A 15,869-nucleotide genomic window follows, 5' to 3' on the forward strand; every position below is an offset into this window, starting at 1 on the left:
ATAGGTTTTTGGTAGTCAAGGGAATTAAGGGTTATGGGGAGAAAGCGGGAAAGTGAAACTGAGCCACTTCAGATCAGCCATGATCTTATTGAATGGCGGGGCAGGCTCGAAGGGCTAGATGGCCCGCTCCTGCTCCTATTTCTTATGTTCTTATGTTCTTAATAACCAAGGAGCAGAGATTTAACTTAAGGGACAGAAGGTTTATAGGAGATGTGAGAACAAACAAGGGTGGGGAAATCTGGAACCGACTGCCTGAAAGGGTGGAAGAGGTGGGATCCTCACAACATTTCAGAAGCATTTAGATAAATACTGGAAATGCCATAATATCCAAAGATATGAGTATAGTACTGGAAAATGGGGTTAAAATAGATAGGTGCTTGATGGCTGGCATGGAGCCAGTGGGCCAAAGGGCCTCTTTATATGCTGTAAAACTATGGCCGTAATTTTACCGCCCCACGTGCGATGGGAATCGGAGCGGGCATTGGGGGGGTAGTGGTGGGAGAAGGTCCATTGACTTCAGGCGGGGTTTTGAGATGGGCGAGATGGTAAAATCCTGCCCTATGACTCTATTTCACCAGGTAAGGTTATTAAGGGATATGTGACAATGGCAGGCAGGTACAGTTAGGTCACAGATGAGCTATGATCTCATTCAGTAACGCAGCATGGACTTGCCTCCTCCTGCTCCTATATTTGCTTTCTTAAAATAAGTGTACTTTGGCAGAGTAAGGGATAGAAGAGGCTGGCGAGTGGTGAGGAATGTAACTAAAAAATGAAACCCTTTCAGCATTTTACATCTTCGATTAGAGCTAAGCTCAATGGATGAGATTATCTGGTCTTTCCACAACATCTTTCTCAGTGCTGAGAGGTTAGCTGCCATTGGCTGATGGCATGATGTCCTTGTCTGACTGCTATGAATGGGATTTCCCATCGAATCCAACCAATGCCAACTGAAAACCTGTGGTGGGGGATGCGTGTGACATCAGCAGGACCACAAGATGCTGAAGGTATGAATGGCTAGAAATCTCCATCCAGTGTAATCCAGAAACACATTGGATGCATTTTCCAGTCCAACAGGAGTGGGAATTGTGGTGGGCGCGATTGGGAAATTTGGGGTGATGCTAAAATTCAAAAATCTGCTGGCGGGAAAACATGTTGCAATCTTCCCTTCAGCGTTTCAATGGCAAACTCGTGGCAAGTCCATGGTAGGTCCATGGTAGTCAATGGTAGGGTTCATGACAAGCTGATGTTGAGTTGATGGCAGGTTAATGGTGGTTCACATTTTGCCCCAGTGATTTTTGCATGCCATGAATGCGCATTAACGAGCTGAGGGGGGCTACATAGAAGGGTAAACCCCATTGACAGCAGCAGGATAGACACTTAGGAACTGGAAGCAGGAGGAAACCATTCGGCCCTTCAAGCTTCTTCCACTTTTCATTTTGATCATGGCTGATCATCAAATTCAATATCCTGATTCTACCCTTTCCCCAATATCTCTTGATCCCTTTAGCCCCAAGAGCTATATCTAATTTCTTCTTGGAGTCACACAGAGTTTTGGCCTCAAATATTTTCTGTGCTAGTGAATTACACACATTCACCACCCTCTGGGTGAAGAAATTTCTCCTCACCGCAGTTCAAAAAGGTTTACTTCTTATCCTCAAAGTATGATCCCTAGTTCTGGACTCCCATCAGAAGATTCCACTGCCAGCCAATGATGGGCTGCCTTTGCCACTGCAAAGCATGCCGAAGGGCGCACAGAAACTCCCGTCCTATAAGTTGTGCTGAGCCATAGAGAGTGTTAATATTGTACAGAGCAGCTTTCAGAATCGACAATTTATTTAAAATCCACGGGAAAACCATGCCAAGCTCGCTCTCTCTGCCTTCACTAAATCAAAAGAGTGAACTCAAAAATATGTTCCAAACATTTACATAACACATGGGCTGCTCTCCCAGTACCTTCAGAAACTATTTTCTTGCGTTGTCTAGCCTTTTATGGTTGGTTTTTGACCATAACTTTGTTGGGTGAGTGGTTCAGAAGGAAAGAAAGGTTATATTTGTTTGTTAATTAAAAAGTATTTTGGCAGTACTGTCAGAATGCTCCCAGGCCAAGTGCGTCTGAGCGTGTCACAGTCTGTGTGGAGAGACACATCAGAAACAGAACCATATTAACCCAAAGATTCCAGACCTTTCATTCCCCTTCACTGCTGAGTTCTCAGCCAGTGCAAGAGTTTCAATGATTGATTCTCATGATCGAGTGAGGTTCCTAGCACTTGCTGGGTTCAAACATCACAAAAGAAGAAAAGAAAGAACTTACATTCATATAGCGCCTTTCACAACCTTAGGCTGTGCCAAAGCCTTTCAACCAATGAAGTGCTTTGACACCCTCCCTAACAGCTCTGTGAATGTATTTACGGCACATGGACTGCAGCGGTTCAAGAAGGTGGCTCACCATCACCTTCTCAAAACATAAGGACATGAGAAATAGGAGCAGGAGTAGGCCATCTAGCCCTTCGAGCCTGCCCCGCCATTCAATAAGATCATGGCTGATCTGAAGTGGATCAGTTCCACTTTCCCACTTTCTCCCCATAACCCTTAATTCCCTTGTCTATCAGAAACCTATCTACCCGTGACTTAAATATATTTAGCGAGGTAGCCTCCACCACTTCAACAGGCAGAGAATTCCAGAGATTCACCACCCTTTGAGTGAAGAAGTTCCTCCTCAACTCCGATCTAAACTGCCCCCCCCCCCTTATCTTGAGGCTGTGCCCTCTAGTCCTGCTATCTTTTCTAAGCGGGAAGAATCTCTCTCCCTCTACCCTGTCCATCCCTTTCATTATCTTATAACGTCTCTATAAGATCCCCCCTCATCCTTCTAAACTCCAACGAGTACAGACCCAGTGTATTTAGTCTCTCTTCATACTCTAACAGTTCTCAAAGACAACTAGGAAAGGACAACGAAGGCTAGGGCTGGCCAGAAAGGCCTGCATCCCATAAAAGAACAAAGAAAAGTGTAACATACGAAATTGCAATTGGCAACTTGCAAACAGCAAGGTCCACAAACAGCATAGAATCCCGACAGTGTAGACAGAGATCATTCCGCCCATCGAGTCTGCACTGACCACAATCCACCCACGACCCAAGCCCATGCCTAGTTGAGTTCTTCGAAAATGTGACTGAACACATTGACAAAGGAAGAGCAGTGGACGTGGTGTACATGGACTTCAGCAAGGCGTTTGATAAGGTCCCCCATGCAAGACTTCTTGAGAAGGTGAGAGGGCATGGGATCCAAGGGGCTTTGGCCTTGTGGATCCAGAACTGGCTTGCCTGCAGAAGGCAGAGAGTGGTTGTGGATGGGTCTTTTTCTGCATGGAGGTCAGTCACCAGTGGAGTGCCCCAGGGATCTGTTCTAGGACCCTTGCTGTTTGTCATTTTCATAAATGGCCTAGATGAGGAAGTGGAGGGATGGGTAAGTAAGTTCGCCGATGACACGAAGGTCGGTGGTGTTGTGGATGGTCTGGAAGGATGTCAGAAGTTGCAGCAGGACATAAATAGGATGCAGGACTGGGCGGAGAAGTGGCAGATGGACTTCAACGCAGATAAATGTGTAGTGGTCCATTTTGGCAGGACCAATGGGATGAACGAGTACACTATCAAGGGCAGGAGTCTTAGCAGTGTTGAAGAGCAGAAGGATCTTGGGGTCCGGGTCCACAGGACTCTTAAATTGGCCTCGCAGGTGGAGGATGTGGTCAAGAAGGCGTATGGTGTACTGGCCTTCATTAATCGAGGGATTGAGTTTAGGAATCGGGAGATAATGCTGCAACTTTATAAGACCCTTGTCAGGCCTCACTTGGAGTACTGTGCGCAGTTCTGGTCACCTCACTATAGGAAGGACGTAGAAGCTATTGAAAGGGTACAGAGGATGTAGGGATCCAGGATGTAGCCTGGATTGGGAGGCATGCCTTATGAAGATAGGTTGAGGGAGCTGGGACTCTTCTCCCTGGAGAGACGAAGGTTGAGAGGCGACCTGATAGAGGTTTATAAAATGTTGAGAGGAATAGATAGGGTGGATTCTCAGAGGCTATTTCCCCGGGTTGAAATGGTCGCTACGAGAGGACACAGATTGAAGGTGCGGAGAGGCAAGTACAGAAGTGATGTTAGGGGTAAGTTTTTCACTCAGAGGGTGGTGAGTGAATGGAATCGGCTGCCGTCAGTGGTGGTGGAGGTGAACTCGCTGGGGTCTTTTAAAAGACTTCTGGATGAGTATATGGGATTTAATGGGATTGGGAGTTATAGATAGGTCTATGGATTGGTAGGTATTGATGTGATCGGCGCAAGTCGTGGGCTGAAGGGCCTCTTTGTGCTGTAGCGTTCTATGTTCTATGTACTTACCTTGCTAGTCCCCCTGACACTATGGGGCAATTTAGTGTGGCCAATCAATCTAACTCGCACATCTTTGGAGCGTGGGAGGAAGCCCATGCAGGCATGGGGAGAAGGTGAAAACTCTACAGACAATGACCTGAGGCTAGAATTGAACCTGGGTCCCTGGCGCTGTGAGGCAGTAGTGCTAACCATGCTACCGTGCCACCCAGCAATGTGATAATGACCAGATAATCAGTTGATAGAGGGAGAAATATTGGACCAAGTGCCCAAGAGAACCCTGCTCCTCTACTTTGACACAGCACCTTGAATGTGTGTTTTGGGTGAGGTACTAAAACTGATACCCACCAAGTCACAGAACACCTAGACCCCTGTCAGAATCATCGAGTGGTACAGCACAGAGGATTAGAAGAATCAGCAATACAAATAATGTACTCAGGACAGTGATTCTGAAGTGTCATTGTCCAGTTCCCATTCAATCTGTAATCAAACAACAATGGGGCAGGGATATTCTTTTTTTCTGGGTCTGAGAAGTGAAAGGTTTCACAGCATTGCCTTATTAATGTTTCAATGGGTTTTGAAGAGATGGGCGTGGGACTGGGACTATGAACAACATTCTGACTCAGAGGCAAGCGAGCTACCATTGAGCCATTGTTGGCAAATAGACCTCAGGTGAATTGACTGTGGCTGAAACCTTCAGTCTCACATCACGGTTCTTATGAAATAGAACAGATCGTTGAATCATCATGGCAAAAAGAGGCCATTCAGCTCATTGGGTCCATCCTGTCCCTCTATAGAGAAGCTCAGTCAGTTTCATTCCCCTGCTCTATCCCTTAGCCCTTCAAGTTTATTTTCCTCGAGTACCCATCTAATTTCCTTTTGAAATCATCTCTCTTCACTTCGTCATCTTCACTTCTACCGCCCCTGTAGACAGCTGGTTGAGTATGGCCTGTACTCTGACTCTTACAGGTAACCAAAGAAACATAACTAGGATAGCCTGGTTAAGGTAAAGTCTCCATAGTCCAGATAACCATGAGCTGGAGGAGGGGAGAGCTGACTGATGGTGATTTAATCTGAGGATCACCACACCTCAGGTGAGGGGTAAGGTTGAGAAGGCGGGGCCTTCATGAATAACTTCAGCCCGTACAGGAATTGAACCCGTGCTGTTGGCATTGTTCTGCATTACAAGCCAGCTAACTGAGCTAACTGACTTTCCAAGGATGTATGGCCTGTGAAACTGGCATCACACAACCACTGAAACCAACCAGCCCTCGCTTGCAAAACCCAAAACAAAACTTCCACTATTAGATGTGATAGGAGAGCACTTAGTGAACAATCCCGAGTGTGCTGATAGCAACACTAACAACCAATTAAAGATAATCAGTCAAGTTCATAATGTCCTTCATTTGGACTTGCTGGAAGGAACATAAGAACATAAGAAGTAGGAGCAGGAGTAGGCCATCTAGCCCTTCGAGCCTGCCCCGCCATTCAATAAGATCATGGCTGATCTCAAGTGGCTCAGTTCCACTTTCCCGCTTTCTCCCCATAACCCTTAATTCCCTTGACTACCAAAAACCTATCTACCCGTGACTTAAATATATTTAGCGAGGTAGCCTCCACCACTTCAACGAGCAGAGAATTCCAGAGATTCACCACCCTTTGAGTGAAGAAGTTCCTCCTCAACTCCGTTCTAAACTGCTCCCCCCCTGATCTTGAGGCTGTGCCCCCTAGTCCTACTGTCCTTTCTGAGCGGGAAGAATCCCTCTACCTCTACCCTATCCATCCCCTTCATTATCTTATACGTCTCTATAAGATCCCCCCTCATTCTTCTAAACTCCAACGAGTACAGACCCAGTCTATTTAGTCTGTCTTCATAGTCCAACCCCCGCATCTCTGGTATCAGCCTAGTGAACCTCCTCTGCACTCCCTCCAAGGCCAAAATATCCTTGCGCAAGTGCGGCGACCAAAACTGCACACAGTACTCCAGCTGCGGCCTCACCAGTTGCAGCAAGACCTCCCTGCTTTTATATTCTATCCCCCTCGCTATAAAGGCCAGCATCCCATTCACCTTCCTGATCACCTGCTGCACCTGCACACTGGGTTTTTGCAACTCATGCACAAGGACCCCCAGGTCCCTCTGCACCGTAGCATGCTGCAGCTTTTCGCCCTTTAAATAGTAATCCTTCCTACTATTATTGCTGCCAAAGTGGAAAAACTCACACTTGCTAACATTGTACTCCATCTGCCAGGTCCTCGCCCACTCGCTCAGCCCAGTGACACACAATTCGATACAGGGACCAGTGTTCAGCAAACAAAAGGAACACACTTCAGCCTTACACCTTTTTTGAATTACCCAGGAGCTTTGGGGGCCTAAAATACCCAATTGCTTTCTCACCTCAGCCAATGTGTGTTGACTTGTCAACCAAGCAGCATCTTTTTCACCCATAGTATAAATTGTTGTGATTGTTTGAAATTTGGTATTGTTGTGTTTCTCCTGATGAGTACAAGGTGAAAAACTTCAGCAACATGGCTCTCTTTTCCAGCAATATTCAAGAACCTTTGTCCAAACACACTGTTAAAAAATACTTGCATTTCTGCTGCATCTTTCACTATCTGAGATGATCCCAAAGTACTTTATAGCAAACAAAGTAATTTATGAGATGTAGTTACTATTGCAATATAGGACATCCAACAGCGACATTCCATCAACTGCAAATGAGGTGTGAATAGTTAATCTGTTTTGGTGATGCCCATTCAGCCTTAGTTTCAACTCAATGAGGGTGTGGAATGAGGAACACTAACAAAGGGGACTAGGAGTTTAGGAGGCTCAAGAGACCCTCAAAAGAGAATTGACCAAGGGACGATTGATAAGGAGATTGTGTTTAGAGACGTTCAGAGAAGGAGTTTGAGATTTGTGTTCATTACCCAAGCTCACCTTGCATTTTTCTTTACTTACAGGTCACGACCTTGTGTGTGCCTCCGGTGAACTATGAGCTGGTGAGTTGTCTCAATGTATCAGTGTTGCACAGGGTGCGAGATGATGGGGAACAAACTTGTCATGAGGTTCCTGAAGCTTCTTTTAGTGATGAGGCCAGGGAGGTGGGGGGATTCCAAAATGGTGTCCAGGCACTTCCTAATGTTCCAACAATTTTTCAAAAGGGAAACATTTTTTTCATTTCTTCCTTTTCCAATTTGACAAGCTACAGAAAACAGACAGAAGCATGTGCTTTGTATCATCTCTGTCTTCATGCAGAAAGTCTCCTCAGTCTCTGTCTCTCAATTTGAATAAACCTAAGAATGCCTAGCACCAACTCATTCATGTATGTGACTCTATTCAATCTACTTTATGCTAAATATGTTTCCCAAAAACCTGAAATAAAAAAGTAATTGTTACAGTTTTTTTTGTTAATTCTGGGGAGGAGGGCGTCGCTGGGTATGGTCCACAGTTACTGTTACCCTAAGAAGGTGGTGGTGAGCCTCCTTCCTGCGACTAACTTTGATGCACTAAGCAGCTAGCTCAACCACTTTGCAGGATGGGTAAAGTTGGCCAGTAAAAAGTGAAATCTCTGATTAGGACTCTGATGAGGATTTGGAAGGTGCCACACACACTACTCCCCCTTCCTCCTTCCCCCACCCCCTAGTGCAACCTCCTCACCCCAAGAGTCAGTGGAAGCTATATTGGACAGCATGTCAGTTGCTAACAAGGCAGGCAGCAAGCCTGATTTTAGCATCAAACTAACTAGAAATCATACTGTGAATTGCCCAGATGTGTCAGCATCTCACCAATTAAAACCAGCCTGCCACTCTTGAAGGGGAGCTGCATTATGGATGGCACTGAATCTGTCCTGGGAACAGTGGGAGAGAATGCACTGCAGGGTTTGCCACCTCTGTATTGGAGCAGGAGCTGGAAAGAAATTAAATGTTCTGTTCCTGCAGGGGGCCATCGACACACATACCCAAAAGGCAGATAGCTGTGCAGCTCCGAGCTAATAGTCAGTAAGAGACAACAAAGGCAGTGATGATGGTTTCATCAGTAGATGAACTGAGACAGAAGTGATGTTATGTGATGTCATGAAGGTTGTGTTCGGTGGCCTGAGTGATGACACCAATATATGGCTGGAATCACATCTGGTGGAAAGTGCAGATAAACACAACAATGGTCTTTTTGTGAGGATACTCTGCTTCCTCCTCAGAGGTGGTCTGGGGGCTACATTGGAGTCTGATGGTGCAGGGACACTCTTGCCATTTTCTTGCTGGTACCTGGAGTAGAAGAGAGAATCAGTGATTGACAACGCAAGCTCACAGACCACTCAGCCATTGTCCACATCTTGTCAATGTATGCTGGCAAGATTCTTATTGGCTTGTTGGAGGAGGACAACATCGACTTCGCAATGGAAGAATCACCATCGATCCCTGACAGCTCCGTGGCCTGTTTCTCAAAATGTCACCGGTTCAGCTCACAAAGGTTGCCCTCCAGTCATTGCTTTTATATCGTGCAATCATCACCAGCCTCTCATAGGCAACTAGGGATAGGCAATAAATGCTGATCTAACCAGAGACATCCATATCAAGAAGAAAACATGAAGAAAGATCTTCTCCTACATAGGATGGGTACTCTGTAAAAATAATGGATGAAAAATAAGATGCTGATTGTGCAGGAACTGATATGAGATGATGATCTTGCAGTGGTTGATGGACAATCAGTGCTGATGTCCTTCCTGCTGGATGTGTGCCACACCCCTGTGGACTGTAACCTTTAGAATGCCTGGTGCCCCTATGAGAGTGTGTCTGTGAATTTGAGAAGAAGTTTGACTTACCCAGGTGGAGTGGGGCAGATCATTCATCCATTTCCTGAATTTCTGGGCAGTTCTCTCTTGGGCCTCGCAGGCACTGACCTTCCCTGGTAACTTCTTCCCGGGCTGGCATGGTCAGGTGGGAGGACTTGCTGCTTTCTTCCCTCGGAACCTCCTGCCTGTCCCTGGACAGCTTGAAGACAATCAGCAGAGAGGATTGTCTGGATGGCTGTGCAGAAAGTTTCCTATGTTTCAATGTCTTTCTCTTTGTCAGCTCTGCAGCACCTGACCTGCAGTGAGTAAACACTTGGTTTTGGTGCAATCAGATGTGAGGCCAGGACCTGCGACTCCATGACCAAATGGTGGATTGGGAGAGTTCCAGCTGCATAATTACGTGATTCAGCGAGCTCTCACTCACGCATAATAAATGAGAGAAAGTCAAACATCGCGTGCATTGAGCTGTCCCATCAGCCATTGGGAATCATGACAAATGACCAACACCATGTTACCAACTATCCAGGATAGAAGATTCTGCCCGTTCAGTGTGTGTGGAACTGTATCCCAGTGAGAGTCAGTGTGTGTGGAACTGTATCCCAGTGAGAGTCAGTGTGTGTGGAACTGTATCCCAGTGAGAGTCAGTGTGTGTGGAACTGTATCCCAGTGAGAGTCAGTGTGTGTGGAACTGTATCCCAGTGAGAGTCAGTGTGTGTGGAACTGTATCCCAGTGAGAGTCAGTGTGTGTGCAACTGTATCCCAGTGAGAGTCAGTGTGTGTGCAACTGTATCCCAGTGAGAGTCAGTGTGTGTGGAACTGTATCCCAGTCAGAGTCAGTGTGTGTGGAACAGTATCCCAGTGAGAGTCAGTGTGTGTGGAACTGTATCCCAGTGAGAGTCAGTGTGTGTGGAACTGTATCCCAGTGAGAGTCAGTGTGTGTGGAACTGTATCCCAGTCAGAGTCAGTGTGTGTGGAACTGTATCCCAGTGAGAGTCAGTGTGTGTGTGGAACTGTATCCCAGTGAGAGTCAGTGTGTGTGGAACTGTATCCCAGTGAGAGCCAGTGTGTGTGGAACTGTACCCCAGTGAGAGTCAGTGTGTGTGGAACTGTACCCCAGTGAGAGTCAGTGTGTGTGGAACTGTATCCCAGTGAGAGTCAGTGTGTGAGGAACTGTATCCCAGTGAGAGTCAGTGTGTGTGGAACTGTATCCCAGTGAGAGTCAGTGAGTGTGGAACTGTATCCCAGTGAGAGTCAGTGCGTGTGGAACTGTATCCCAGTGAGAGTCAGTGTGTGTGGAACTGTATCCCAGTGAGAGTCAGTGTGTGTGGAACTGTATCCCAGTGAGAGCCAGTGTGTGTGGAACTGTACCCCAGTGAGAGTCAGTGTGTGTGGAACTGTATCCCAGTGAGAGTCAGTGTGTGTGGAACTGTATCCCAGTGAGAGTCAGTGTGTGTGGAACTGTACCCCAGTGAGAGTCAGTGTGTGTGGAACTGTATCCCAGTGAGAGTCAGTGTGTGTGGAACTGTATCCCAGTGAGAGTCAGTGTGTGTGGAACTGTATGGGTGGTTTGCATTCTGCTGATGACGCATTGTGCCGTGGGTTTTTTGGTGTGAGAACCAGAATGGGCCTCATTCTCTGTAAAGCTGTGCCAGCTGCTGTGTTTTGTGGCATGCTTAAATTGAAATGGTTAGGATGGTGAATCCCAGCTGACAGGCGCTGCTAACAGCGACAGGAAACTCTCTGCTTTCCCACTGGTGGGAGCCCTTAGAGTGCAGATGGGAGCACCAAACCTAGAGGCTGCAGACAAGAGACACAGCTCTTTGGATACACGAGGAGGAGTTTAATTGGTCTCTTCCACTATTTGCTGCCTTGCCACTCTGCACGGTGTGGTCTCTGCTAACACTCTCACACGCAGTCACTGCTCAGTTTTGTGTGAGTTGGAGCAGTGTTTGATTTTGATTCTTTCTCGATGCACAGCCAGTGGACAAATTGTAATTCCAAACTGCCTGACAACCCTTTTTAAAATATTCACTGATCCCAGGTCTCGCACTTCCATTCCCTCCCATCCACTCACTTATTTGCCTCAATTTATCAAACAGTCGTTTCTGTGTATGATTGGTCACCTCAGTGGATGTTTTATTTTAACTCCTGTTGAGTTTTATTCCATAAATCCCCTCAACAGAAATGAAGTCACTTCCTGGTCTTGCAAGCACATATGTTTCTGCAATCTCCGATGAGGGCTAATTGTTTCCGGACAAAAAATGTTGCCACAGAGCAAATTTCAATCACTTCCATCTCATATTTTCCCACAAGGGTGGATTAGTTCATACCAGATCTCACATGATAAACATCACTCCTTACAGTTACAGTGAGTAACCCTTACCCTGCTGAATAAACAGTGACTCTGTACAGTTACACAGTGAGTGATCCTTACCCTGCTGAATACACAGTGACTCTGTACAGTTACACAGTGAGTGATCCTTACCCTGCTGAATAAATAGTGACAATTATATGATTGTTCCTACATTCTGACACTACACAATCAATGAGTCTTTGATGAGTGGCTATATATATGAAGATATAAAGGAACATATGAAGTAGCAGTAGGAGTAGGCTATTTGGCCCCTTGATCCTTTTCCACCATTGGAAAAGATCACGCCCAGTCTGCTTCTCGTCTCAACCATACTTTCTACCCCACAAACCCCTTATTAATATGTTCGATAATCTTTGAACTCAGCCTGAATAATATTCAAAAAGCCAGCCCTAACTACTTTCTGAGGAAGAAATTTCTAATTACCCTCTTAAGTGTAACAGTTTCTCCTCTTTATCAAAATGGGTGGCATGGTGCACAGTGGTTAATACTGCTACCTCCCAGCACCAGGGATCCGGGTTCGATTCCCAGCTTGTCTCACTGTCTGTGTGGAGTTTGCACTTTCTCGCTGTGTCTGTGTGGGTTTCCTCTGGGTTCTCCAGTTTCCTCCCACAATCTGAAAGATGTGCTGGTTATATGCATTGACCCAGACAGGTGCTGGAGTGTGGCGACTAGGGGAATTTCACAGTAACTTTATTGCAGCGTTAATGTAAGCCTACTTGTGACTAATAAATAAATTTTAAATGAGCGGCTTCTTATATTTAAACTTTTCCCCTCAGTTGTAGTCTCTCCCACAAGGGAGAACATCTTTCCAGTATCGACCCTGTTCAATCTCCTCAGTGTCTTATATTTTTTAATAAGATCACTCTCATTCTTCCAGTGTGGATTGGCCTAACCTGTTCAAACTCTCTATAAGTTTGACCCCTCTACCAGGAATGAGTTGAGTGAACCTTCTCTGAACTGCTTCCAATGCATTTTTCAAACGATGAGATCAAAACTGCACACAGTACAGATGTGGTCCCATCAACAGCTTGTGCAACTGAAACAAAATATTGCTGCTTTTGTATTCAATTACCCTTGCAATAAACTCCAATATTCCATTTTCCTTCCTAATCATTTCCTGCTTACTGAACTTCTGTGAATCATTCACGTGAAGTCAAGAGAGGAGGTGAGAGTGACTGCCCTTAACATCAGAGCAACATTTGCCTGATTGTGTCATCAAGGAGGCCTAACAAAACTGGGGTCAATGGGAATCAGGGGGAACACTGTCCACTGCTTGGAGTCATACCTGACACAAAGGAAGATGGTTTTGGTTTTTGGCAGTCAATCACCTGGTTCCCAGGACGTCACAACAGGACTTCTCAGGATGAGTGTCCTGGGCCCAAGTGTCTCCAGCTGCTTCAGCATAAGGTCAGAAGTGGAGATGTTCGCTGATGATTGCACAACGTTCAGCACCACTCACAACTCCTCAGTCACTGAAGAAGTCCGTGTCCAAATGCAGCAAGATCTGGGCAATATCCAAGCTTGGGCTGAAAAGTGGCAAGTAACATTCACACTACACAAGTGCCAGACAATGACCATCTTCCAACAAGTGAGAATCTGACCATCACCCTTTGATATCCAATGGTATTACCATTGCTGAATCCCCCACTATCAACATCCAGGGGGTTACCATTGACCAGAAATTGAACTGAACCCAGCCCTATAAATACTGTAGCAACCAGAGCAAATCAGAGCCTGGAAATCGTGCGGTGAGTAACTTACCGCCTGACTCCCCCAAAAATCCTGTCCACCATCTACAAGGCACAAATCAGGAGTGTGATGGAATACTCTCCACTTGCCTGGATGGGTGCAGCTCCAACAATACCCAAGAAGCTTGATGTCATCCAAAACAAAGCAGTCCACTTGATTGGCACCCCATCCACTAATTTAAACATTCACTCCCTTCACCATCAGTGCAGAATGGCCGTTGTGTGTGCCATCTACATGATGCATTGCACCAAGACTCTTTTGACAGCACCCTCACAACTCTCAACTTCTACCACCAAGAAGAAGAAGGGCAGCAGATACATGGAAACACCAGCTGCTGCAAGTTCGCCTCTCAGCCCCTCCTGACTTGGAAATATATCCCATTTCTTCATTATTGCTGGATCAAAATCCCTCCTGAAGAGCATTGTAGATGTACCTACCGAGGCAGGTCAGAGCCTGCTGCAATGGTTCAAGATGGCAGCTCACCATCACATTCTCAAAGGCAATTAGGGATGGGCAATTATTGGTCACCTAGCTAACAACACCTACACCCTGTGGAAAAAATGAAGCACCAGGACATCCAGATCCCTCTGTACCACCAGCTTCTATAACCTTTCTCCTTTTCAATAATTTGCTGCTTCTCTATTCTTCCTACCAAAGTGGACAAAGTCACAGTTTCCCACATTATTCTTCATCTGCCAAATGTTTGCCCACTCATTTAACCTGCCGATGCTGTTCAAACCTAACAGCTGAATTGTTCCCAGCTCATTGCGTGAAATGAGCTGCTTAATTAAAATTGTTGCTGTATTTGTAACTGACCTGTCTGGCACTGTTTGACAGAGTCTAATGGAAACAGCAGATCAAGTTCCAGACAAGAGAAATTGTTGTGAGAACATTTTCTACAGATTGAGTGTGGGAGGGGATAATTTTCCATGTTGAAGAATGAGCAGTGTTCCAGGGAAGAAGGGGGCTCTTCTCATGCAGGTTCAACTGATTTAAATTTCACCGGTGTTACTGAAATGTATTAGATCTGTAAGGACAGGAGCAGCTGCTCTGCTAGATAGTGACGATGAAAATGTTCCCCATATGCTAGTACAATTGTTCAAATTGGCTGCCAACCAAAAGATGGTGATTAGGCCAAGTTTAAGATTTAATTAGCTGCTGATTTGATGAGGAGCAGGATACTGAGAGACACAAAAAGCATCATTGTTTTGAATTTCTTGCAAATGTATTGGGGTTAAACTTTACATGGCTGCTAGGGATCCTGTTAAATTGGACTGACGTCATCCCCTAAGCATCTTATGAGTGTACCTTGCATGGGCACACATAGCATCTCATGTGAGCATACGCCTGAGTGCAATGTAGAAATGAGGCTCCAGTACTCATTTCAGACCCAGTTTGGTAAACTGTTTGGCCTCAGTTGGAGCCTGCAGAGTCCTGAGCAGCTGAGCCAGATGTTCTGGATATGTAACCATGACCTTTGATGCTGCACTAATTTGATTGGCCCAAAGAAGACTTAAAAGGTTTACAGCATGGAAAAAGACCCTTCGGCGTTGTCATGCCACCCAGTTTTTACCATTAAGCTAGTTCCAATTGCCCACATTTGGCCTCTATTCCCATCTTACCCATGTAATGTCTAAATGCCTTTTAAAAAACAAAATTGTTCCTGCCTCTACTACTACCTGTAGCTAACTCAAACCAAATCCTGGTAGCATTTTAGTGAATCTTTTCTGCATTTTTTCTAGTTTAATAATATTCTTTCTATAATAGGGTGGCCAGAATTGCACACAGTATTCCAAGTGTGGCCTTACCAATGCCTTGTACAACTTCAATAAGACATTCCAACTCCTGTATTCAATGTTCTGACCGATGAAACCAAGCATGCTGAATGCTGCCTTCACCAATCTGTCCACCTGTGACTCCACCTTCAAGGAGCTATAAACCTGTACTCCTGGATCTCTTTGTGCTATAACTCTCCCCAACACCCTACCATTAACTGAATAAATCCTGCCCTGGTTCAATCTACCAAAATGCATCACCTTGCATTTATCTAAATTAAACTCCATCTGCCATTCGTCAGCTCATTGGCCCAACTGATCAAGATCCCATTCACTGTTCACTATGCCACCAGTCTTGGTGTCATCTGCAAACTTACTAAACATACCTCCTATATTCTTATCCAAATCATTAATATAAATGACAAATAACAGTGGATCCAGCACCGATCCCTGAGGCACACCGCTGGTCACAGATCTCCAGTTTGAAAAACAACCCTTTACAACCACCCTCTGGCTTCTGTCATCAAGACAATTTTGTATCCTTGTAGCTACCTCACTTTGGATCCCGTGAGATTTAACTTTATGCAACAACCTACTATCGGTACCTTATCAAAATCCATGTAGACAACATCAACTGCACTGCCGTCATCTAACTTCCTGGTTACCCCTTCAAAAAACTCAATCAAATTTGTGAGACATGATTTTCCACCCACAAAGCCATGCTGACTGTCCTTAATCCATTCCTTGCATCTCTAAAAATGCCTGTGGGTCCTGTCTCTCAAAATATCTTCTAACAACTTACCCACTACA

General features: G+C 45.5%; 1 protein-coding gene across 11 annotated transcripts in view; it reads left to right on the forward strand.

Moving 5' to 3' along the window:
- tns1b (tensin 1b) overlaps positions 1-15,869 on the forward strand; it is a 590,459-nt gene that overhangs the window by 325,850 nt on the left and 248,740 nt on the right. For all 11 annotated transcript variants that reach the window (XM_080199610.1, XM_080199614.1, XM_080199612.1 and 8 more), the window contains one exon: positions 7,333-7,371. In XM_080199610.1, the coding sequence (XP_080055736.1) occupies positions 7,333-7,371 (39 nt within the window). The remainder of the gene's footprint in view (positions 1-7,332; positions 7,372-15,869) is intronic.

Source organism: Carcharhinus amblyrhynchos, chromosome 11 (assembly GCF_965287045.1).
Source record: "Carcharhinus amblyrhynchos chromosome 11, sCarAmb.v2.hapA, whole genome shotgun sequence".
Classification (NCBI taxonomy): Eukaryota; Metazoa; Chordata; class Chondrichthyes; order Carcharhiniformes; family Carcharhinidae; genus Carcharhinus; species Carcharhinus amblyrhynchos.